Raw genomic sequence first — 27,078 nt, forward strand, 5'->3', positions numbered from 1 at the left:
ATTTTTTCTAATTGATAGATGTATTGTTAACTTTTTTGAATATTTTGTAATTCAAATAAGTAAACATATTTTAATCCCGGGAAGGATCTTGATCTCCATCCCATGTCCAGGGAATCAAAAAATACTGAGCCATCAATAAATGTCTGTAAGAGAATTTAACAATTATTTTAATTTATTTGTTTGCTCATCCTTATATAATTTTATAGTTACTGAAGATTCATCATAATACCTTAAATTATTTAAAACTATAAAATTATTTAAATTACTTATTTAAAAAATATTTAAAGACTAAAAGCATTTAAAATTATTGACAAAACACATGTAATTTTGCAGATCAATGAAAAAAATAGTCACCTAAATTTATTATATATACATAAGCTACTTCCTAGAAGATGTAAAAGTATAAAATATTGGACTGTATTTAATAGATCAGTAAATTTACTGTTTTGGTCAGTAAATTTAAATAGATTGCTCGAATATATGTAAAGTTTAAATTATAAACCGTTTATTGAGTTTATATAATAAACTGTTATCAGTTTATAAGTAAAATTATCAGTTTATTGACGGCTTACAAAAAATTACTGTTGTTTTTTTTCTTTCAAATTTATGTATCTAAAACTTCCTAAATCATTTATTTAAAAAATTGTCTAGTTAATGTGATACCAGTGATTACCGGTTGATTAATGTATAAAATTGACTTTTACTTTTTAAACACCTACTACAATATGGAGCGTGACAAAAATAGATTACATTCAATGGATTGGAACTGATCGGATTCCTTTCAATTGAAATTAAATTTATCGTCATAAATCAAAACCGCTTTTTTATTACGGCTCTTTATTATTATAATGTTGGCCATTTCGTCTCAAAGAGCAGATATAAAATTGATAGGCCTCCATTAAGAATCTCAGCATTTCGAGGACTTTCAGAAATGTATACGTAGGATGATAGCGTTCCGTGGTATAAGTCATAAGCGCAGATATGGGTGAGTACACATGACGTACCCATAAAGCCTCAATTCATTCGATTCGATTCGAGTGCCATCCGATTGAATTTTTATTGTGAAAAACCTCGGTTATAGGCCTTGATATTTGCGCACTGTGGAGGCCCCCCCAAAATTCCGTTGAATTAAGCATGAGCTAGGAGCTTGCGATGGGTCTAGGGGCCGTCGAATAAATCACTGGTAGTGAAAGGCGGTCAGAAGCTTGCGAAAAACTGGGAGAGCTTTCAGGATGAGCGCGGAAATTGACCGGTCGTCAATTTGACTGGTAAATTATCGTGGAAAATCAACGCTCTACGCCGTAAATCATTTTCGAAGCGATTCGATTAAGCGCAGTGATAACGAAAAAAAGAGAACGTTTCCAACGAAGCGATATCGCCAATCATTTCGAGGACTATCGATTGGATTTAAATTTTTTACCGATGTGCACATATGTATGTATAAAGGTTTTTTTAATTATGTTCGTATATACGAATATATAAGAGTGATTTTACATAAAAAAAAACGTCTAAATGCGTGTGTAAAAAAAATGCAAAAAACGAAAATATATTGAAACTGTAAATGACTCTTAAGCTCCCAACAAGAATCTTTACTTGTTAGAATACAATGTAATCCAGATATTTGGAAAAAAAATACCAATAATTCTTATATATATATATATATATATATATATATATATATATAAATATATATATATATATATATATATATATATATATATATATATATATATATATATATATATATATATATATATATATATATATATATATATATATATATATATATATATATATATATATAATACACATTATGTAAAAATTTGATCCTTTTAAAAGTTGACTTTGAATCAATATATATCAATAATAAACTCGATTTCTTTGAACATATTTCCTTTATTACTATGTAATAAAGCATATACATCTCTTGGATTCCTACTCCGCTCAACAAAACCGTTAAATGATCTTTATGTATCTAAATTAATTTATTTTGCCCTTGTAAGGTCTCACCTTAAATTTGCCTCAATTATCTGGTCACCTTTTTATTTATCTCATATTAATTGTATTGAAGTATTCCAACTAAAATTTACCTATATTAAATCATTACGCTACCGTTTTCCTACCTACGCCCATACTATTGTTCCCGATATTTTAAAAATCATTTAACAATCTTTGTGTCAGGCGACGACTCACTGATGCTACATTCTTTTTTATGCTCCTAAATGGTTTCCTTGATTGTTCCGATTTACTGAGTCAGGTTGGTTTCAGGATCCCAGTTAGTTATTCTAGATACGTTGCACTCTTTTCACTAAATCCATTCTAAATCAATTCCCTAAAATATTCCTATCTAGAGGGTGTTTATCGTATGCTTAATGGGGAGCTGAATGAGGTTGATCTATTCGGTATTTCCTTACATCAATTCAGGACTGCCATCAGGAGAGTCTTGACTGATTGATCCATTTCTATTATATATTATTTGTCTAATTATATAATATCACTTTATGTTTAATTATGCATTGTCCTATTTAGTTATATTTAAGTTTATATTCTTTTCTATCTCATTTGTTTGTTTATATGTACTAGATATATTATGTATTTTTTAAAAATGTATAATTTGACTCAGATGTTATTTTGTTATATTTATTCTTTATTTTTATGAATTTCTACATCTGAAATAAATATATTTTATTCGCGAACGTGTTACAAATAATCGCCGCCTTAGGATGTATGTTATCAAATTTTAATATTTAGAAATTAGTATGTATGTTTATTTATTATAAACTATTTTTATTATCTCATCTAAAATATGATTTCAAATAATGGCTCTTCAATTATAAAATATAATTTTTTGTGAAATGGATATTTCATAATTAAATTTCAGATAACGCTTTTTAATGATGAGATATTTTAATTAACTCTCCAAAGTTGTTAATTTTTATCCGTTTCTTATAATTCAATATAATCATATTGAGCCTAGCTTTTTTATAAGTTTTCAATTTGATATTTTTTGATTATTTTTTCATATTTATAACCAGCAAATATATGGAAAAATTATTTTTTATCGAATAAATTTGAAAATAATGTCAAACTACCACGAAAATAAAGATAAAACCGTCTGTTTTAGATGTCTTTGTTTGTTTTAATAAGTTTGCATGAAACTTTCTTTGGATTCGTCGAATAATAAAAATATAATGGTCCAAGTGGGCAGTTTTAGTATTTTAGCCGGTCCGTTGCTTTTTCTGAAAAGGGTTTGTGACCTAAAAATGTAAACAACACCTGCTCTAAATTTACACTTGAAACAAACACGGTCTAGGTGATTTTTGTCGGCCATTTTGGCAAAACGAAATTGCTACAGCGTGCAATGATCATCCATATTTTACTCAATGTTTGTTTTCCACATATTTTTCCAACATGACAATAAATGAATATACTGTACAAGCATATTTCAATTTGTTATGCGCGATGAAAAAACTTCACTTTATAATTATTTTATTAATAAGAAGCCTACGCTATAACAGTAAATTTCTCTCAACTAAAAGGGTAAATACGATTTTTCCTCTAGAATATTTCTCATGTTCACGCGCAAATTGCTCGTACTTCCTTTCGGGGTTGCACACGCTGGTTTCGAATTCGGAAAATTGCCTCGGGCCAACGGTACCAATTATTCCGCTGTGGAGATATTGCAAAGATTTCCCAGAGTCGCTTGAGCCGCTTCGAGGGAAAATTTCCGAAAATTTTAATGATTTCGGAAAGTTTCCTTCGACGCGAAGTGCGCGCGATTAAACGTCACTCCGCCTATGAATGCTTTTCAAATATTAAATTGGATATAATTTATTTCCAGCGCGCTCCTAGATAAATTATATATGTATGTTCTATATAAGAATGTACTCGCATTTCAATTTACATAATTTTAATAAAAGTATGCATTGAGGGGACGGAATTAAACATTAATAAAGTTGAAGCAAACATCAAAAAGACGTCATCTTGTATGAAAATATTAGACGCATACAATTTTCTATTGTCAACAGCGCCGAGTGGATTCTTAAGTATTTTTCTATGGAGAAAAAAAACATAACATATTTTGCTTATATTAAACAATTTTAATAAAAATACATAATGTATGGCAGAAAAAATGTAGGCTACTTTTAGCCAGCATCCCAGCGGGGTATTAGTCCTGTGTAAGCATTTTTCCGATACGGTGACTGCCGGTTTTTCAGCTTATGATTTTCAGCGACATATGGTCGCTCTCCGGATTAGTATGGCAATAACGCGGATGCCATCGTTATCCTTTGTTTCATCAGTGAAACCAGTGCTTCTCAACATACGTACATAGATTTGGGGGTATTTGTGACTCCAAATCAATCGTTTCTTATCAGAGTTTGCCAATTTTATCTGATCATTGTTGAAATGGTTCCTCCATAGAATGTAATGGATCTGTTTTGTTAAGAAATTTTGTGGAAAATGTTATTTGCGTAGTCACAATTATTATATGCTCAAAGTTTAATACATTTATCTACTATTTCGTCATACTTCTATTATTGATATGGTTTTAATAAAAACACAAATTTATAAAGTAAATATAATATATTTTCTTAAGTAAATCTCCTTACAAAATAAATTTAATGAGATTCTTCTGCTTATTTCTAGGAACGTAATTTGAAATTCGGTTCAAATGATGCGTAATATTCTCGTAAGTCTGGTCCGGATTCTATATTTGTCTTTTATAAAACGGTATCAATTGCCGGATTTTCAATCATCGACTGTAGATATTGACGTCCACTATAATTAATTAAGATAATGTTTATTAATTATATATGTATAAAAAAATATTTCTATTTATGATTCTAAATCATTCGTTCTTGCATGTTCGCCATTACTGACTTACTGAGTCACGTTAGGCTCATCCTGGGTTTCTATTGTTCATTCGTGAATGCACTTAAAAGGTGGATACTCTCGCCCATGTTCCTACGCTACATTATTGTAAAAAATATTTTGTATATCCATAAAATATTAGAACACTTTCATTATAATAAAATTTCGAAAGTAATAAAATTAATCTTTAAAAGAACAAAAAAAAAAGTATAATTAACATTAATAGCATATAATGTACATATAGTGACTGGATTTCTTACATTTTATTGTAATGAAAAATACTTCGTTTTTAAATAAAATAAAAAAGGCGTCGGACAAAATGAAAAAATCACGTTTCTAAAAGAAATGAGAAAGAAAATATACTCGCGGGAATAAACCTTTTAGATTTTCCGGATTGGCTGGAGAAATGAGATTTCTCAAACAATTCCCCGATCGCTTTTTACGTTAGTGTTTCTTTGCTATTTTTTTCTCTTTAATTCGTGTGCCAAATTTCAGACGTATATCCTGACAAAATGTACGATTAAAAGGACATTCTTATATTTGGATACACTTTTAGACGGTATCTTCCATCGAGCTTTTGTTTTCGCAAGCTTAAACATTATGTATATATTCAAAATATATATATATATAAATTGTTAACTTAGAAACATAATATTTCATTAAATATTATGTACGAGAACGTCTTCATGTCAAACAATAACAAGCCATACTCTTATTATTTCATAAAAAATTAAAATAAACTTACTTTCACGTTCTTCCTCTTTCCAAAATATTTTTTCAATTTAAAAATAACATTCTTCCTCCTACGCTCTAATTGATTTATGTACATATTATATATGTTTTTGCATAATTTATCTATGTATATGTACATATTTAGACAACATAAGAAAACAATGGATTAGAAATGTAGTCTTTAGAAACGGTTCGCAACCTCCCTTGCCGTTTTCTACAAACTGAAATTGATTCCTGCCTTGTTCAGCATTTTTCAGCTCTCGGTCCCTTGTCGTCCCATCTCTTTATCCGATTTTCCACTTTAACGTAGAAAAATGGGATAATAATGCCCGCGAGGGATGAAATTGATAAAAAAAAATGCTCATCTTTTCGTCGGTCGGCAAAAGTCCGACGCTGGGTTATTTCTAGCCCAATTTGGTTGATTGTCCCTATCGCCATTGCGAAACTTGCCTTAACAATATATTAGATATTATATTGTGATCCGCGAGCACGAGAACCGGATATTGGGAAAAACATTAAAAATAAACGAAACAATAGTTATATTATTTAAGAATTCTATATGCATACATCCATGTTTTATAATAACGCAAAAAATACAATTAAATTGAAAGTGTGGTCGATTTTCTTCTTATAGTGAAAATTTTGTGTCATATAAGCATACAAAATAGCGATACTGACTTGCTTTCAGTAAAAGTGAACCGTCTAAAATTATAATATTATAATTTACGACCAAACTTGCGTAATTTTAAAATGATTGATTGGCTCTTTGTTGTGTGTAAGTTAAAATTAAGTATCGTAAGTTTATCTATTTTAAAATATAGACGTTTTTTGTACTTATCAAATTTATTACATATCTCGACATATGTGTAATTTTATTTTATTGAGTGTTGTGAAAGGAAAAATTGGTAAACTAACTATCATGAGATAAGAGGTGTAGGTGTTGAAAGATCGACAGCGTATTGTATTTATTTTCTGAAAGAAATATCACACGTTTATACTGTATTGTGCTTCACTACATATATGGTTGTGTTACGATAAAACACCATAGAAGAAATATTTCAAATATGTTTTTGGATGAATGCGTGAACATTTCTGTACAAGTCGCTCTCTAACAATTTCATTTGTGGACAAACTTCATATGACTTCCTATGATGCAATTCGAATTCCTTTCACATTATAACAGTTCTAAAGCGTGTTGACAATATAATAATTTTTTTTATCATTTTTAGATACTCATTGGACTATCAACCTCCTAATGATTGGAGATTGCTGATTCGCTACGCCAACGAAAGAGACGACGGTCTCTACGAGTGTCAAGTTTCCAGTTATCCTCCGCTCGTTTTCTATGTGTATCTCAGCGTTGTAGGTAAGATGAATCGTTAAGAAAAATGTATTTTATATTATTAAATCCTAAAAAAAAATTGCAATTAGTAATGTATATCTTTTATGTACCGTTTACGGTAGAAAAGGAGAGATCGGTCGTACTGATTCATAATATTTTGGAGCATTGTCGCGCATTAGGAATTCCTGTGATGCTACAATGGTCCAAACTTTTAATAAATAAATAATAGACGCATATTTGGGATGGAATAAATTATATAAATTTAAATATTTTAACATAGATGTACATATGTAGATATGTACATCTATACACATCATATATACAGTTCATAAGAAAATCAATAATAATCGTTTCATAATCGAAAATTAGATCTTTATACATATGTTGACATTATATGGGAGTTCGATTTTGATTTTTTTAATGAAAAACTATTTAAAAATATAACAAATATTAATTATATATTTTTACAAATATAATATATAGTTTTAACTTAAGTCGACGATCTTAAGCAAAATGTGTTTTGGTAATCTTTGTTAATATTATATTTGAAGAGTAAAGACATCTTGTAAGACTTTATAAATATATTAGTATGTTTATTAGTAATTCTGTCATAAGATTTTTGGGTTAGTTTGTAAGTAATATTTACGATTAAAGGAATATAATTGTAGGACTGTAGTCTTTTCAGATAAGTATAAATGGGCGTGTAATAAATGCTTTTTAGAGAGGTGAATTTGAAGTAGTTTTAAAATATACAAAAGATTTTAATTTTAAGTGGATTACCGATATGATTTAATGAAAATTATACATACATTAAATTAAATAACCAGCAGCGTGGACTAGTGTTTAGTATATTATGCTTTCAAGCGGAGTAGTCTCGGTTCGATTCACACTAGTAGTTGTTGACCATCCCTTGGCTTTCAGATCACTTCACAGATCACTCCAGGTCGATCGTTTCCTTTCAGAGTTTGCCAATTTTTTTGATTTTCATTGAAACGGTTCCTGTAAATTGGAATTTCCTTTCCAATCTCTGTTGAAAATCTCAAGTTATTCGCATTGTATAAAAATGCTTGTATTAATTGTATTATATATGTATTAGTACACTCGTCGCCTTGGAGTGATCTGGAGTACATGTTCGATTGAAATAAATATAAAATAAAAAAATCGAACAAGAGTGAAACTGTCACTTACAGTTGAGGGATGCTTACCAAATTTTATATATAACTTAATATTAAGCTAAAACTTCTAGATATGAAAATTCAGTTCAATAAACCAAAACTTTTCTGAGAAAAACATAAAAAATCTCGATTCTCTAGAGTAAAAGTACTACTTCCGGTTCAGATAAAAATATTAGGTTATGAAGATTATTATTTCAATTACATGTAAAAAAAACTGTCCGATTCAGTTAGCGGTTTGGGAGATAATTGAATTAAAAAACTTAAAAAAAAAGAGGACACGTATAAGGGGAGGTACCATTTCCGGTCAACTTAAAAATTTGAAAAAAATTTTCATAGTGTCGATAAGAATTTCAATTACCAATACTAAGTTTCAGTTCGATAGGACTAACGCTGTTCAAAAAAATCCCCAAAATACACAGACACACACACACACACACACATTGTTTCTAGATCATGAAAACTTAATCAGTGATCGATTATGGGTTCGAATCAGTCAAAATCTCGAGTTAGAATTTTCGCACGATCAGAAAACTTCACCTATTGTTACTACGTACATAGATAAAGTAAAAATTACATATATAGTATATAGATGATTAATGTTCAAATTTTGTTTAATTCTTAATAATTTACTTTCAACATCATATGTATGTTTTTCGTATAATTTTTGACCGATCTTCTACAGTAAAATAAGTATATAATGATGAGCCATAAAACTTTTGCATGACTTGTTACAGCGCAACACTTTGTAATATGCTGTTAATATGATATTTAATGGATTTTTATGCATTATTTTACTTTAGTTTTTTATCGTAAAATACATCGTACGTATTTATTATATTTTTAAATTAACAAGCCTACTCGTATATAACGGCCGTTTTTTCTCCCGTGTTCTGTACAATAAAAATATTGAAATGTAATGAGCTTGCGGAGTAAAAGCCTCAAATTTTTATTGCAATATAACGTCAGTGAAGGAAAAAATGAAATGTTATTTCACGAATTAGTCTCAATCTGGGGACATTGATTTATGAGGGTCACGCTGTCGATGGGTTCGCCCTCAGAAATGAGAGATGAGCTCTCGCCAAGAGAGATGTGGAAGTATAAAAGGTGCGGCAGCTGCGGTCCCTTTTTTCGCCTATCAATCTATCTAGGTATATGTTGTGGGACCACTCTGCGTAATTTCTGTGACCAGAAAAATCTTTTTCCCTTGACGTGTGGGACTTTTTTCCTGTTTGAGGGCTTCGTGATTTCGTTTAATCAGAGCACGCGCGTCCCTCGAGCCGACTGTTTGTAATAAAAGCTGATGTAACGTCTCGGGGAGAAATGCAATTTTTGACAGAGGGCTTTTTAACAGATAAACATATATTTATTTTTATTTTTACATAGATATATACCAGGAAGGCTTGACAGGAAGACCCCAATGCGCCTTCCTGGACAATTAATTACAAACAATGCAGCATTTTATTATTACATAAATCACTGTATTTCCAGAAGCTGAAGAACACGAAATAACAATTCATTAATTCATTAATTACAAAATTAATCCATTGAGACATCTACGAATTTAGATTTTTGTACATAATTTATACAAATTATACACACGATAAATACAGAAGATTTGTGACAACAGGAAAGATGATTCTTTGCCAATTTTGAGGAACCATTTCAACAATGATCAGATAAAATTGGCAAACTCTGATAACACTGTTCGACACGAAAAATGGTTCAGAGACGAGATATGACTTTTCTTATAGATCTATGCCCAGTAAATATGAATCTGGTAATAAAAAATGTTGATTGGCTCGATATTCCGAGATATATGTGTTTTTTAAATCGCGCGATTTTTCTATATCTTGGTCTTGGTCTCAAAATCTGTCAATTTCCTGTTCAAAATGAATATTGGAATCTTTAGTCGGGTATTTTATCTTCCATTTGTAGTACTTTTCAGCTTTCAAATGTCTCTAAGTAGTCATCCAGTTCAAATCAAAAGTCAAAATTACGTATTTTAAATTATCTTTAATTCTCACATAAAAATAATTAAATATATTATCCCTATTAAGTCAATTCAGATTCGTGTAAATACGAGTAAACTTTTTTCTCGCAATTTTACCGATTTAAAGTTCAGCACACTTCCAATTAAACCTTTTAAACGAAAACAAAAAATAGTGTAGCCAGAACACTATCTGAATAAACATGTTTCAATAGAAAATTTTCAATATAAAATAGTATTAACAGTGGGAAAAAATCCCAAGTGAAAATACGTACTTTTGACTTTTGATTTGAACTGGATGACTACTTAGAGAGATTTGAAAGTTGAAAAGTACTACAAATGGAAGATAAAATACCCGACTATAGATTCCAATATTCATTTTGAACAGAAAATTGACAGATTTTGAGACATCGACCGAATAACACCAAGATATAGAAAAATCGCGCGATTTATAAAACACATACATCTCCGAATCTCGAGCCAATCAACATTTTTATTACTAGATTCGTGTTCACTGGGCATAATTCTATAAGAAAAGTCATATCTCGTCTCTGAACCAAAAAAAAAAGTCGTCATTTGTCGAACAGTGTAATAAACGATCGATTTGGAGTCACAAATATCCTCCGAATCTAGCCAGTAGTATGGCGGATCGAACCAACTGATCACTTGGTGCTAAACATACACACATATATGCTAGCTGTATATATGTACCTACATATATATGTTTAAATTTCATCCATGCACAATATTGTATTTGTTGAGATGGAAGTGACGTTGCGCTGAACGGTCGAAAATTTCAAACATATGCGGTTGACGCAAGACATAAATCTGCCTGAGAAAATCCTAGAAAAGTCCGGAAAAGTAAGAAAAGAAATTCCGGCCATAGGAAGTGGCCCGGGTGCGCTTTTCCTTCACGGTCAATATAGTTCAGATGAGCCAACGAGCGACTGTGAACGCATTTGCGGCAATATACCGACACTTTATGTCCTTGTAAACCTAAATCGAGCACAAATACTACATATAATATATAATATAAGCTTATTTTTAAATATAATTTTGATATTTAGTTTATTTTGATTATTACATATTTAACGTTACTTTTATATATGAAAAAGTTTCACTCACTACATGTTTACTGCCAATTATGGTAACCTTTTTCATATATTTTTTTAATTTCATACATATGTACCTATGTATGTACCTACAGACAATAAATGTTGATCAAAATAAAATTCGTATTTATATTTTTTAGGCCGCAGTTACTTATTTGGGTAACTTGAAATGTTAGTATGAACTTATTTGATAACACATATGTACATAGATAATAGCATTTGAAGATTTTTTCGACTCTTCAAAACAGTTACATTAATTTCAATATAAAATTTATAAAAACATAATTTTTAGTACCTAACAGTAATTGAATAAACAAGCTTATTTTTTAATCAAGAACTTCTATAATTGGCAAAATTAGTATGTAAGCTGTTCATCAAAGGACAATTCATATACAAACTTATCCATCCATAAAAATTGATTAAAATACTCTTCATCGAAACGATATTTCATCAAAGAAAATAAAAATATTTTAAAATGATAAATCATAATTTTTAATGAACGGTGCCGAATTGAAAGAAATTGATGAAATAAAATGGTTTTTTTTATTTAATAATCAATATGGTAAAAAAAATATTTTAACGTTTCAAAAATCGGTAAATTTAATTTGGCCTCTGCGAAGAAATTATGATTATGAGAATATTTATATGAAGAGCTTCACTCAGATAGTAAAAAATATTATACTGAATTTAATCATAATTTGGAAGACCAATGCAATTATGCTTGTATTTTAGTACATTGCAGTTTGAGAAACGCTCTCATATACGAATTATTACATAAGACTAGGCAATGAACAAATACGATTATAGGGTATACAGCAATACCGACCTATATTATTCCAGCCATTTTCTAGCCACTCACCATTCCAAATTGCGTTTCCCGGTCATAAACTTCTCGAAAAAACTATGACGACGACTACAAAAACATTTCTATGAAGAGATAGGTCAAAAAACATGTAAAAATGAGCATGAGCGCAATAAATCCCACGTAGCAACAATGGAATTGACATCATAAAAGTTGACCTCCATATAAAATAGTGCACATTGTCATTTTATTATGATTGAACTACTATTTTAATCATTTATATTGTTTGTAGTAGATTTATCATGCGAACATTTCAATGCAAATCCGTGTTTACGCGGTACTGCGGTAAATCTTTGGGCTTTCATTGTCTGAAGAGCGTTTTCTCAGACTTTGGCGTGTACTTTAAATGCATAAACTTCAAAAGTGTAAAGCTAGGGATGGATCTGGTGGACTTTTAGATGTCACTTTCGTCCAAAGCTTCGGTATAGCGAGAGCTTTGCATCGTAAACTATTCGGCCATTTGCGTGTTTAACGATAAATTTCACAATTTGATCGGAAAAATTGCATCAGACGAGTCTGTTTGAATTTTCACAGGCGATCGAATAAAATCGCTCACAAAAAAAACCGTACGGGAAAATTTAAACGGAAAATGGGAACGCAAAAGAGGCGCAAACCGATAATTTTCCACGCCAAAAAATACACACGCCTAAAATTGCAAACCCAAAAATTGCTTTTTTGCGTTTTTCTGTTTTGAAATATGCCAATATTTTACAAGATTGATACTGGAATCCTTTGACAATATGATACTGGAATCAATTGACACTCAACATGAAAATCAAATCAAATTCTTTTAATTAAGATAAAAACAACATTCTTCACATTGAGATGTGTTCTTTTTACTTTATCTATGTATGTACGTAGTAACAATAGATGAAGTTTTGTGATCATGCGAAAATTCGAACTCGAGATTTTGACTGATTCGAACTCAGAATCGATCACTGATCACGTTTTCATGATCTAGAAAAAATGTGTGTGTGTGTGTCTGTGTGGGTGTGTATTTTGAGGATATTTTTAACACCGTTAGTCCTATCGAACTGAAACTTAGTATCGGTTACTGAAATTCTTATCAACACGACGTAAATTTTTTTCAAATTTTTAAATTGACCGGAAATGGTACCTCGCCTTATAGGTGTCCTCTTTTTTTAAGTTTTTGAATTCAATTATCTCCCAAACCACTAATTGAATCGAACTGAATTTTTTTTAAATATAATACAAATAATAATTTTTATAACCTCATATTTTTTAAATATTTCTATCTGAACCGGAAGCAGTACTTTTGCTCTAGAGAATCGAAGTTTTTTATGTTTGTTTCAGAAACCTTTTGGTTTATTGAACTGAAATTTCATATCTAGAAATTTAAGTTTAATACCAAGTTAATTATAAAATTTAGTTAGCATCCGTCAACCGGAAGTAGCAGTTTACTCTTGTTCGATTTTTCTTCCACTATTTTTTTCGACCCCTTAAACATGTGTGTTCGTCACAAAAAAATTCAAGTATAATTCTTGTTGCAATTTGATGAAAATGAAAAAAAATTATTAAATTTTATAAACCGGAAGTGGGATTTTTTTCACTTAGAAAGGTTGAAAATGTTGTGCCCACTACTCTGTCCACACCCCTGAACGTATGTATTAAGCTGAAAATTTATATTTCTATCCTTTATGTACTAACTTAGAGCTGGTAGGGTTTTGGTCAGAATTCGTAAACCGGAAGTAGTATTTTTTTTAAAAACAATATTTCATTATTTTTTCATTATTTTATTTTGACCTTTTAAATTGTTTTAAGCTTCTTGATATTTAATGTGTATAATAAAAATAGTGATTTTAAGTAAAAATAAAAAAAAAGTTACTTAATTTAATGAACCGGAAGTGGGATTTTTTTCCTCGTAGAAAGGTCAAAAATGTTGTGCCCACTACTCTGTCCGCACCCCTGATCGTATTAAGCTAAAAATTTATATTTCTCTCCTTTATATACTAATTTAGAGCTGGTAGGGTTTTGGTCAGAATTTGTAAATCGGAAGTAGTATTTTTTTTTAAAACAATATTTCATTATTTTATTTTGACCTTTAAAATTATTTTTATTTTCTTGATATTTAATGAGTATAATACTTATAGTGATTTTTAGTAATAAAAAAATTTGAACAAAATCTGATAACCGGAAGTAGATCTTTTGTTTTGTGCAAGTTTCCATACATTTGCGCTCAATTTGTATCGCTATCATAGTCATCAGTTCAATATCGAATTTTGTTTTGTAACCTTCTTATATTCATCAAATACATAGATAAAGTCATGGGTTGGTCACACCCGAATTTTTTTATTTGAGTGACTATATTTAAAAATTACTGGTTTACTTTTTAATTTTATTTAAAAGGCATCTGGCATCTGATTAGCAAAAGAATTATGAAAAAAATATTGAATCCTTACACATTATACACATTATACCTACAAAATAACAATACACGTAGAGTGAAAATATCAAAGGTTTTACGGTTTCATTTATTTTTTACATTCCTTCTCTTTCTCACTTATTTTATGATATTTTATTTACAGATAATTTAAAGCAAATCTTGACCGTGGAGAGCTTAAGAGGGCTGGACACCAGCGCCTTGTCCATACAAACGTATTACACTTCTCCCTTCCTCAATTATGGCAGTAGAGAAATTATTTTTTAATATGCTATGGATATCCACCATAGGCATGTTTCTGTGGTTTTATTTTTTTTGATTAGTTATTTTTTTAGGAGCCGCCAAACATCTATAAAATCACCTCTTTTTTACACCCCAGAAAAGATTCCAGCGTGCTTATTTAGCGGTTGATATTTAAAAAAATACGAGAACACAAACATAAAAAATATCTTTCTCCTACCGATGATGAATTTTTTTTATAAATTGGTTCAGTTTCGGAGGAGAAAACTGGAGAATACGAAACCTCAATTTTATCGATTTAAAATACGTATTATCTGGTCGAAGCGCAACTGTCGCATTCACTCAATATATGTATATATTGATATATATATATATTGTCGCATTCACTCAATATATGTATGTATATATTGTCGCATTCACTCAATATATACATACATTCACTCAATATATATATCGAAGAAAGGAACGGCAACAAAATTAAGGTTTCGGGTGTACAGCCCTTTTAATTCAAACGGTGTTGTGTCTAATTAAAGTTTTTATTAGTTTAAAGTAGCTATTTATTTATTAAAAATCCCAAAAACTGTATTTTGAACGATTTTCGAGTATTTTCATGTGAACAAATTTTCCGTTCGCTCATATTAGGCTGTCTGTAATTTTCAGTGTGCACTTTAACGTGAGCGGTTTTATTACATTATAGGATCCTCTCAAAAGGGGCGAAACATTAGGCCAGCGGCTTCCAAACTTTATGCTACTACGCCTCCCTAAAAAAATTTTTTTTTCCGCGCCTCCCTACCCTTTATTTTTTAATAGTTATAATACACGTTAATAGACACGTTTTAAATAATAAACCTTTATTTAAAAAAAAATACTGAACACTACAATAGACAGAATAATAAAAAGGTTTTGCTATAACATAAATTTATACGAACATCTATATTTATTTTTATATTAAATTACTAATTAAACTACGTCTAACACATCAAAATTTAGTGCGAAGGATGTTGTTGTTTATTGGCACAAATTTTATCAAATCTTGGGGGGAAATATGGAGAGTGCCACTCGTAACTCCTTTTCGACTATTAACCTGGCTCGATATTTGGTTTTCATTGCAGCTAGTGCCGAAAAGCCCGTTTCGAATAAATAAGACGTTACAAACGGTAGAAGCACTTGCATTGCTTTGCAATACAAAGATTCATACTATCCACTAAGATTCATCCAAATTTTAATTATGGTTTAATTTTGAAACTTTTGTTTTAGTGAGCTATCGCATGATAATTCTATCAATTTTTCTTTTTCGATGGTTTTCAGCTCGAATTCGTCTTCTTCATTGTAGTTAAATGGATTCTGTATCCACAAAAATTTTGAGAAATCAAGGTCTTTGAAATAATTGGAAAAATGCAGCACTAAACCATCCAAGTGGTCAGTAAAAAGATTTTTACTTGATTCAATATTGACTGTGGCCCAGAAATCTTTGGAAAGTGAAAACATATCCAACTCATTATTTTGTAAATTTGATTTCCATAACTTCAACTTTTTAATGAAAGCTTTTACTTTGTCTTTTTGAACAAGTGGATGTATTTGTGATCCCTGCATTGCTTTATTTAAACCGCTCAATTTTCCGAAAATTTCAACCAAATAGGCAAGTTCATGTCTCTTCATGTTGGTTTTCTTCGAGAAAGGTTGCTAATTAAATGTGTAATATAAAAATGAAAGAAAAATAAAAATAAACATTCATGCATTGAATTTGTATTGTTACGCTACGATATGAAGTTTTATTTATTTGTAGATATTATGGTATGAAAATTATTTTTTTATTAAAAAGTTTTGGTGCCTCCCCTGGCAATAGTCCGCGCCTCCCCAGGGAGGCGCGCCTCCCAGTTTGGAAACCGCTGCATTAGGCCGAATATTTTCGATCTAAAAATACATATTTATTTAAAGCCCACACGCAATAATTAAGCAGAACAGAGAAAAGGGGGCGACTAATTAAAATAGGTTCCGCGAAATGCTTTTCCGCAGTGATTAATTATTTGAAGTTAATCATTTCGCAGGACCAGATTGAAACTTGAAACAATTTTCAAAACGCTCTCGTTTCACGCACCTTTGCAGATGTCGCAAAGCGCCGAAAATGATTAATCAATCCGCACTCTAACGACTGTAGCTTGTCTCGTGAATGAACAATCGCGCCATTGTGCCTCGAATATCCTATGGGAAATCCCCATGTTATATGTAGGGAAATTCCCAACATTTTAATGCGTCTATTGTTCAACTAGAATAACCACCCGTTTAATGAAAGCGTACGTGGAAAATCATACATAATTATTATTGCGAGGATATTGTGATACTTGCGGATTCGTGCTATATTTATATTAAAATATCACGTCAAACACATCGTCGTTCGAAACTATGCACCGTTCAGTGGTGTATTAAAAGGACATTTTTAATTTATTTATTAAGGTGATCGGATAAAACCAACCGCTCACGAAAAATCAACATGGAAAATGCGGACATGAAAGAAGCACAACCAGAAAACTGCACACGTACTTTCGTATCTTTTCCTGTATTCATTCATTGACATTTAAAAAACAATAAAATTACAAACCAAATAATATTAAAATGACGGATTTACCTTTATATTTTAGTTCAAAACTTTTCATCCATCGTCAACATTTGTCCCTAGTTATGATGTATGAAATATTTATTATATTTAATCGACACTTTTGATCAATATTCAGTTTTGTAATCCAATTTATGACCTGCCATCGATATTATATCAACAATCACGGTTTCAATATTTTTTTAAAATATTGAAAAAGTTTATATTAGTAACTATGTGTGCATTTTTCTGTGCGTATTTTTAATATATACATACAGGTTTACACATTTACAACTCTAATTCCAATTTTTTTTATATATTCATCAACACTAAAAGCCTGTTGTCATTTCCTATTACGCTCTACGTATAAAAATAGCGTCTACACTATAATGTAAGTCTCTTCTTCGTATATCAAATCCACCTTCCATCAAATTTTCTTGCTAGTTTGTAGGTTTTTCCTATCCACTGTCAGATGAAAGCCTCTCTAATATGTTTTCACTGCGCAACTTTCATCCTGTTAGTATCTTCAGCTTTGGCCTTCTTTAATTTCTTTCATATTCTCTTGGGTACCAATAAAGTACTTTCTTTATATATATTATGTACATATGTATATCTACCAGCCGCTCATCTTGTAAAATGTCCAAGCCAAAAATTTAACTTCTACTGTATTTTATTTTATTTCGTATTGTATTGTATTTTACTTATACAGGTACAATACGATCTATACAATCAATACAAGCATTTCCAATCCAATACAATCAATACAATGTGAATTCATACAAAAATTATCCACAATGACATCTGTGGAGAAACTTTTGCAGCATTTTACTATATAAATCGGTGAATCTCAAGATGCTGAATAACTTGAGATTTGCAAGAGAGATTGGAAAGACGATATCAATTTCACAGAAACCGTTTTAAAGGAAATCAGAAAAAATGTCAAAATCTGATAAGAAACGATAAATCTGGAGCCATAAACCAAGGTCTGGCCAGCAGCTGCTAGTGAAAATTGAGCCGTGACCACTCTGCTCGAAAGCATAATATGCCAACCACTAACTAGTCAACGCTGCTGGTATCTACTCTCTTCTTCATATTTCCCATTAATGTGTATCATTTTTTGCACCTGTCCGTATTATTTATACTTTATTTCAAACTTCTCTATGCTTAATTTTACGTCTTATTTTACACATCCTAATATTGATATTTGCAAAAAAAAATCTTATATCAAATACAATCCTAATTTCATACGTCAAAATATTATAGCCAGCAGCATAGCTCGGTCGTTAAGCTTCTGCTTAACACTGAAAGGCACCGGGTTCGATCCCATTAGCTGACCTCGATTGAAAAGAATTTTTCTGATTACATATGTAGTGCTGCTGGTCAGACTTGGATATCTGTGACTCCGGGTCAATCGTTTCCTATCAGAGTTTGCCAATTTTCTCTGATTTCATTGTTGAAACGGTTCCCGTTTAAAATTGGCTAAAAATCCTTCCTACCTACTATGTCACCACTATTTCAGTATGATTAATGTACAATAAAATGTATGTACAATTCATAGATGTCTCTTAATTCAACGACTTGTAATAAAAAAAATGCTGCATTGTTTGTAATTGTACAGGAAGGCGCATTGGGGTTTACATGTTTTATTGGGTCTTCCTGGTATATATTATATGTAAAATAAATAAATATTTGCACATCTGTGTACCTATAGGTTTATTAAATATTATATATTACTTTTAATATCTAAAGTCAATTTGAATTACTGAAATATCTTCTAATATTGCATTGAACTCACGTATATATCGAGAAGGCAAAAATTCCACGTTCGAACTTTCAATGACCTATTTTCCCGACACAATCACAGGAAAAAATTCACACGAGATTCAAAAATTTCCCTCCCGCATTAAATGACGAATAAGAGGAATACGTACACAACGTCCTGTATGTACTTTTTATTTTTCCGCAAAGCCGACATAATTCATTAGTCTAGCATACGTGAAAAACTTTATCATAAATCAAGTTTCGCCTTTCCTGTATATTTCGGCTTCACACAGACGTAAAAGCATATGTACAAACATATATTTTTTATTACAACACAATTTCAACGAAATCACGAATATATGTATTCATACAAGTATGTAATAATATGGACGTACGAAATTTCGAAATCTGCAGAATTAAATGACGCAGTCCATTATCTGAATGGCTAATTAGGAACTACGCGTCTAGACTAATTCTATTAGGGAAAATTTGTCGATTTATGATTTATATGATGGTTATATTCTATGCGATTTACATGTACCCTTCAAATACCAAACTGACTTAATTACGAGGGGTAGACATAATTCATTAACCATTAACTTATATCTATACCTATTAACCATGAAATCTTGAAATCATTCAATACACATTGTAACATCAGTTTTTTAACTATATAACTCACTGATGAATAAACGCTCTTTCATTACTGTCTATCTAATATACATTTTCCTCGATCCATTAACCATTCAATTATGGCGTTAAATATATTAATTATTCTTATTATACCATTAAGGGGTAATTTCCCCTCTCTAAAATAGCTCGCATGACAGATTCGGTTTTCGTCCGGCAAATAAAATATCAAATTAGTTGCCAGTAACAAAAATAAAATTTGACAAAAATAAATACCGACCCTAACAATCTAATTTTAAATGAATAGGGCCAACCCTAACTTAACCTAACCCAATAAGTGTTGGCTGCTAAGATATTACGATTTCAACACAATTTAACGTCATTTCACGCCATTTTCAATATCAACTTGAAATTCATTATTTTTTTAAGGATTTAAAGACCCGAAATATGTACATTCATATTCTACTCTTGAATGATCTTTACCTGATAGAAGGTAGTGATTGATTCACACACATACGCATATCCTGTCTTTTATCAGTGAATGAATCCTGTTATAATTGTGTACATTATTTAAATAATGAAGAAAATATTGATATATTATAAAAATTGCGATTTATTAATTAATAAACATTGCTTTGTGAGGGAAATTCCTTTGATGGAATTAGATTTAAGTAAAGTAAAAATTTCATTGTTGATCATACTTGAACGTTTAGGAATTAAATCAAGAAAATATGTTTGAAATTTTGTAAAGAAATTAAAAGTTGCAAACAAACCTGATAAACGCGAAGCCATTTTACATCAGAAAAATCATGTTATTATTAAATTGCTAAAAAATGTAACTTTACTTTTTCGAACTCGGTGAGTATTTCAAATGATGGATCTTTTTTGCAACTAATGCGAAAAATGAAAAATAAATATCATTTATCGTGGTGTTCTTAATTAGGCATCTGTTAGAGATAGTGAGTTTATATACATATATATCTATGTTTATATGTGTATAGATTTATTAAGTGGAATATTTTAATGATGTTTCAATCATAAAGCAACGAAAATAATCTTATTTAATTAATTTTAAAAATTTTGAATTCGTTTATGCGCCTTGGTGCGTACTTGGCCACTGGGTTGCCTTATGGTGCCTACAGACTAAACCAACGACGATTTTGGGCCAACTTTTTAACCAGCAGGATAAAACCAGTAGCGTACAAAATATCGATATAAAAATTAAATTTAAAAATTGAAATTAAATATCAAAATAAAAACTATTATTATTTTATTAAAATTAAATTCAAATATCGAAATAAAATTATAATCCTTATATTAAAATTAAAATTAAATATTGAAAGTTAAAACAGAACATGCCCAATTTAAATAAATTTTCGAGATTGACCTAAAATTAGATCATCAACAACCACATACAGGTAATCCTCGACTTAAAATGTTTTGACTTACGAAGATACGCACTAAGATCAAAAAAAAATCAAAGAATTATTATTTTTACTTCCCCGTAATGCACAGTTACTGAGAATATATCTTGTATTAGTATGGGTGATCCAGCGATCATCGCCAATCCGTTGCGTTGTCGGTACATTAATCGAAATTTTTTTAGTCTTCAATTGTTTCTCTCGTCGAAATAAATCAAATAATTAAATTCATCTCAGAGGTAAAATTTATCGGATAATGTGTGATTATTAATTTTATTTCGACGAAAGAAAAAAAAACCCTTTGACAAATCACCGACAACCGACATCGACAGTTTTTTTGTTAAATGTTTCATCGACGGCCGAAATGCAGTAGTATATCGTGACGACTTTTAAGAGTTTTTTTTCGCTCGTAATCAGAGAAATTATAATATTTCTCTGGTTGTAAATGTGTATCGTCGTAATTCAAAACATTGTTGTAATTCCAAACATCAACGATGATCTAATTTTAGCTCAATCTTGCTCTTTAGCTTAATTTTGATATTTAATTTCAATTTTTATTTCGATATTTTGTACGCTACTGGTTTTAAAAGTTGGCCCAAAATCGTCGTTGGTTTGGTCCGTACGCAGCATTAGAAATACTTATTATTATTCTTTAATTTGTAACGCTATCTTGTCGTTCGCAACAAGCGTTATAAATTACGCCGAACCTAGCGATATTAAAAGATAAATTAAAATGTGTACCGTTCAAAAGCGAAACAAAAGAAAATCTTGCGCAACGGTTTTTCCACAGGACGTGACCGTAATGTGAGATTACGCACATTTTTCACGTAGCTCGACCGTTTCTTTATTTTATTTCGGTTTGTTTTTCATTTCATTTTTGTTCGCAATTTTCTCATGCCCCTTTATTCCTGTTTTTTTTCTTTCTTCCGCCACAGTTCCAAGGGTGGAGATCGTAGACAACAGGGGGGTTCTGATCCACGACAAGTTCTACAAGCAGGGCTCGACTATAGAGCTTATTTGCGTCATAAGCAGGGTTCCCCAACCGAGCGGCTACGTGCAGTGGAAGCATGGAATCAGAACCCTCAATTACGACACCACCAGAGGGGGAATCAGGTAAAGAAAAAAATCATCAGTATTCCATTCAAAGAATAGAATTAATCTACTCTAAGTGTCGGGGTGTTGGAGGCGGGGCGTGTCTCTATTTAAATTTCACTTTCAGCGTTCATTATTCGAACTAGCTAAGAGCGATTTCGCGGAAAATGGAAATTCAGAAATGGAAGATTCGTATTTCCACTCAAATTTTTATCATGGCACCCTCCTTCATATCCTGGACAGAAATATAAATTAAATCGGTACTCTCGTCAGCCTTGCACAGGTAGGCGGGCAGAATACGTAAGATCTTTATACTATATTTATATTTTAAATACCACTAGATATTATATATGCTTATTCAAAGTATAATATTTGATATGTGAATAATTGAAAATAGTAGCTGTTTTGCCTTAATTAATAGTAAATAATTACCATAAATCGCACAAATGTTCGATAAATCCATTTCTCAGAACGCAATAGAAATCCATTTCTTAGAACTACTCAATACCTACAGATTACGTCTTTAAATTCAACTTAGCCAAATTGATGAATTCTCATCTTTGTTATCTTAGATTTTAATAACACTCAGCGCCTCTTTCAAATACATAATTGAAGTCTTTGAAACGTCAAATAATTCATTTCATTTTACCAAGAATAAACGAGTGATTTGTGTTAAATAATATAAGGAACTTATTTTATATTCCACGAAATTAGTAGGTACAAATACTTCACCAAGAATATTTGTAAAAAAAAATCACCGCATTGTATTAACTTTAATAATTAATTTAACGTTATTAATTTCGTTTTTATTATACAGTGTAAAATCAGAGATGAAACCGGAAGGAGCTCATAGCAAATTATACATAGCCAATGCCAACAAACACGATTCTGGAAATTATACATGCTCTTTAGACGAGGCTGCAATGACTACCGTCTTTGTTCACGTGTTAAACGGTGAGTTGATTTTTATTTTAAAATAAATATTCGCTCGTAGGATAATATTTAAAAGCTCTGGATTAAGCGAATCGTAATAAATCTTTCACTAGATGAGCTATTTTTGTTCTTCCTTTCGTTGTGAACTATTTGCCAAACGAAATGCTGAATGTACATTTTTGTAATTTCTGTTAATTTTTTTTCTCTCCATTTCCTTTTACTTATTTTGTATGGCTCTTACAAAAAAAATCTGCTTCTAAAAAACTGACGGTTTTTGTGTTTTCTTTGTATGAATTTATAGGAGAGCACGCAGACGCAATGCAGTATGGAGGATGCGACACCCGAAATGCAATGACATATAAGCTCGTGTCACTCATTGCTCTTTTGACTTTATTTGTCATCGCGAGATGACAAAATTAACTCATGAACTTCGATTAAATACATATACTATAATGACTGTCACAATAGTATAATTGAAATCAAAATGAATCTTGTAAATATACCAATATTTCATATGATTACGTTTTAAGGTCTGTTCATACCTAGTCAGCACGTACAGACTTCAGCAGGTATCCGGCCGTACGAAAAGTATTCTTTGGTACATTTTGTATGGGTATATTCATACCAACCGTCACGTTTACGCCACGGCAGGCTTACAGCAGTACCCGACATTTCCTGTTCATACCTTACAGCAACATCCGTCAACGTATCGTATCCGTTTTTTTGGCCATCGTGGAAATATACACGCGAATTACGTGCCATGAGTCTGCCGCTTTGCTGTTTTGGACCAATTATCGATAGTGACAGTTGGCAGCTGTTCAATCTTTTGACGTGGTTTTGGCGCAAATATTTAATTTTTTTTTAATTTTTTACGGAAATATTTAAAAAAATTTTGTCCATCATCCACAAGCTCCTTATACAGTGTCCAAAACTCTCCTTCGGTTTTTCTATTTTTTAACATGGGATGCACATTAAAACGCCTCCGTGCTTTTTTATTGCCTTCTTGAGATTCTTCACCAACAACAACGCGATTATATATAATTTTTCGTTCGATAAACGCCGAAACATTTTTGCTGACTTGTATTCTGACGCGTAGCTACGAATGCACGTGTATGCATTCATATTGTAAGTACTCGACAATGCGACGTAAGCAATATTGCACCGTATCGTCATGGCCTGTAATGTATAAGTAAGTCGATTTTGCCTTGCACTCGGCCAAATTGCTGTAAACGTGACGTGACCGCGACGTGTAGGTAGATATGAATAGAAATGTAATAAAATGACATATTTGAAACGGAGTCGTGCAGTGCTGAAGCCGTGCAGTGCTGTTAAGTATGAACAGACTTTTACACGTTATGTAAGTACATATTTATCATTGAATTCATCGTTAATTTTCGCGTATTGACACGTTTCGTTTTATTCGAATGCAAAAATCAACAATAAATGTTTTATTCGTACTGTAAGTATGTATGTTCATTAAATACATGTTATTGAATTGAATAAAATCTATGTATGTATAGTTATTGAATTGTCAACTTTTGTACATGTTCATTCAGATTTGTAAATATGTGATTATTTTGTAAATTAATATTCAATTATTCTACTGTGTAACTGTATAGACCAGTTTCACTAAGGTATTTATTGTATAAATATATTAAAGAATATTATAAAATGAATTGTTTTATTTCATTACCACAAAATTTAAACTAATTACACCCCTTTTAGTACATCAAGGAAAGGCGTTTTACATACTGTGTTGACTTGATTATATTATGTGTATTTAAAATACCTTTCAGTTTCAACTTCAAAGTCCATAATTTATTATACATGTTAATATTATTTTACTTTAAAATGAAATTATTATTATCTTAATATTCACTATTGGTTACGGTCTATTTATTTCTGTTATTCGTGTAAATTAATATGTGGTTTCATTTTTACATAAATTCTTTGGGCATTGTCGCATATTTTTACCTGAAAAGGAGAGTGTATTTCAGTTTACCTTCACTTATCCTTTTCTTTATGAAAGTTGCAAGAATTTCACATCTCTTGTACATATACACACATATACATATGTACACCACAGCCAGCGTGATAAAATTTTGTGTGGCTTAAAAGCTTCTATACCATCAAAAATTCACAACGGAGTAACACTTGAACGAGCATGGCTTTTTATTTTTTCCAGAACAAGTCTTGCTACTCTACCCACTCGTGATGATAATACTTGAATCATTATTTAAAAAAAAAGTGAAGTAAATATTGTTGAACAAATCCAAAGGTCGACTTGGGACAGAAACGCCTCGAGTGAATTTCTTTAATAGGTTTTCGTATTTAATAAAGTTTTGTTCGTTTTTGGAGAAACACCAGTAGATTCGAATCCAATTTGTGTCAAAGTGAATAAATATAGGAAAAGGGTTGAAAGATAATCCAGTTACTGATCGTGCCTTCTTTTTTATCGAGTTTCGTGTGCGTGAATCTCCTAACGTCTTTTGAAGTTTGTTTAAATCAATTTCAAAAAGAGATTTATTCGTCTATAATAAATATAAAATTCCATTCATAAAATGGTGTGATAAAATTACATTCAAATTTTATGAGGAAAAGTACTTACATAACTTAAAATATTATCCATCAAATTATATTAAAGCCCAACCTCATCATTACAATATGTAAATTCTTCTCAAGTCATAACAAACTTATTATAATGAACACGACGAGAAACCTACGGAATATGAGAACATTCACAGTGATGAGATGGGATAATGAGCCTTTACACAGTTGCTGAATTTCAAGAGCACTCCATACATGAAAACAAAAGTAGGATTAGTATGTGAAACCAAAATAGAATTGATTGTGAAAATTTTTCGCGCTCCATAATATTGAAAAACACAAGCCGGGTATGTAATACGAAACCAAAAAACGGTCGGAAAAATCCCCTCAACGATTCCTCCGACCTCCATTCAGTTTTCATTCGGATTGTGGGGAAATTGAGATGGAAATTCACACAGAAACAAAACCGCCAATTGCTCTCGCACTACCGCCAGTTATAGATACTTAAGCCGACGTGTATTCACGATGGAAACACGTGCGTACATTTGCAACCGGATTTATCATTGTCAATAGAATTTCAAAGTTAGTCGTCGGCCAATAAGTCAATATTCAAATTCGAATCAACTATTCCAATATCATACTATCTATAGCCCGTAGTGCAAAAGTTTACAGTAGAAATATCATCATTTACTCATACATATGTAGCACTCAGTACATAATCACAGGTATTCGACACAAGTACTCAGAGCATAATTGTGACAACTAATAAGTCGGGTAAGTAAATTTTAGCTTTTATTTCTTATTGGTGTTTTGCTCATTGATTTTTCATTGGGTAATTTTGGTTGAATTAACGACGTCTGTTTATATATGTATTAAATTAAATATTCAAAGAAGAGGACCCAATGGATTTCATATATATATATATTAAGAAGAGTCGAAATATCGGTCTCAAGAGCAAATGGTGATAAGTAAGGTAGTGTTCGAAAGATTTTAATAAATCAGGACGGTTAAATATAAAAAATAATTTTCACAATTTCTCAAATGGACTATTTTGGCATTACAGGAGTACCTAATGCGCTACAATGGTCGAAAATATAATAGAGAAAAAAAAATAAGATACATTAAAAAATAATAGCAACAATAATGGCATGTAGTCCGACCGCTGAACTCTGTGAGGTGGATTACATGCCATCTCGTTTGCACCAACGTTAGCCGCGTTACGAATGTCTACACAGCGAAAGCATTTCTATTGCAATTACCGCTTGAGTTAGTACATTTAGATAAATAATAAATATCGAGATAGAAAACCAATCCTTGTAAACGTGGTAAAATAAAAAGTCCAAAAAACGCAACATATTTTAAAGCAATAAAATATTTT

General features: G+C 31.0%; 1 protein-coding gene across 1 annotated transcript in view; it reads left to right on the plus strand.

Moving 5' to 3' along the window:
• The window catches only part of LOC143911967 (zwei Ig domain protein zig-8-like), a 124,663-nt gene extending 99,843 nt beyond the window's left edge, over nucleotides 1–24,820 (plus strand). Inside the window, exons 4-7 of the mRNA XM_077431071.1 lie at nucleotides 6,834–6,970; nucleotides 22,064–22,241; nucleotides 23,038–23,174; nucleotides 23,455–24,820. Coding sequence (XP_077287197.1) covers nucleotides 6,834–6,970; nucleotides 22,064–22,241; nucleotides 23,038–23,174; nucleotides 23,455–23,564 — 562 coding nt within the window. The 3' untranslated portion in view covers nucleotides 23,565–24,820. The remainder of the gene's footprint in view (nucleotides 1–6,833; nucleotides 6,971–22,063; nucleotides 22,242–23,037; nucleotides 23,175–23,454) is intronic.
• Nucleotides 24,821–27,078: the final 2,258 nt, after the last annotated feature.

This window comes from Arctopsyche grandis, chromosome 5 (assembly GCF_051622035.1).
Source record: "Arctopsyche grandis isolate Sample6627 chromosome 5, ASM5162203v2, whole genome shotgun sequence".
In the NCBI taxonomy this organism is placed as follows: domain Eukaryota; kingdom Metazoa; phylum Arthropoda; class Insecta; order Trichoptera; family Hydropsychidae; genus Arctopsyche; species Arctopsyche grandis.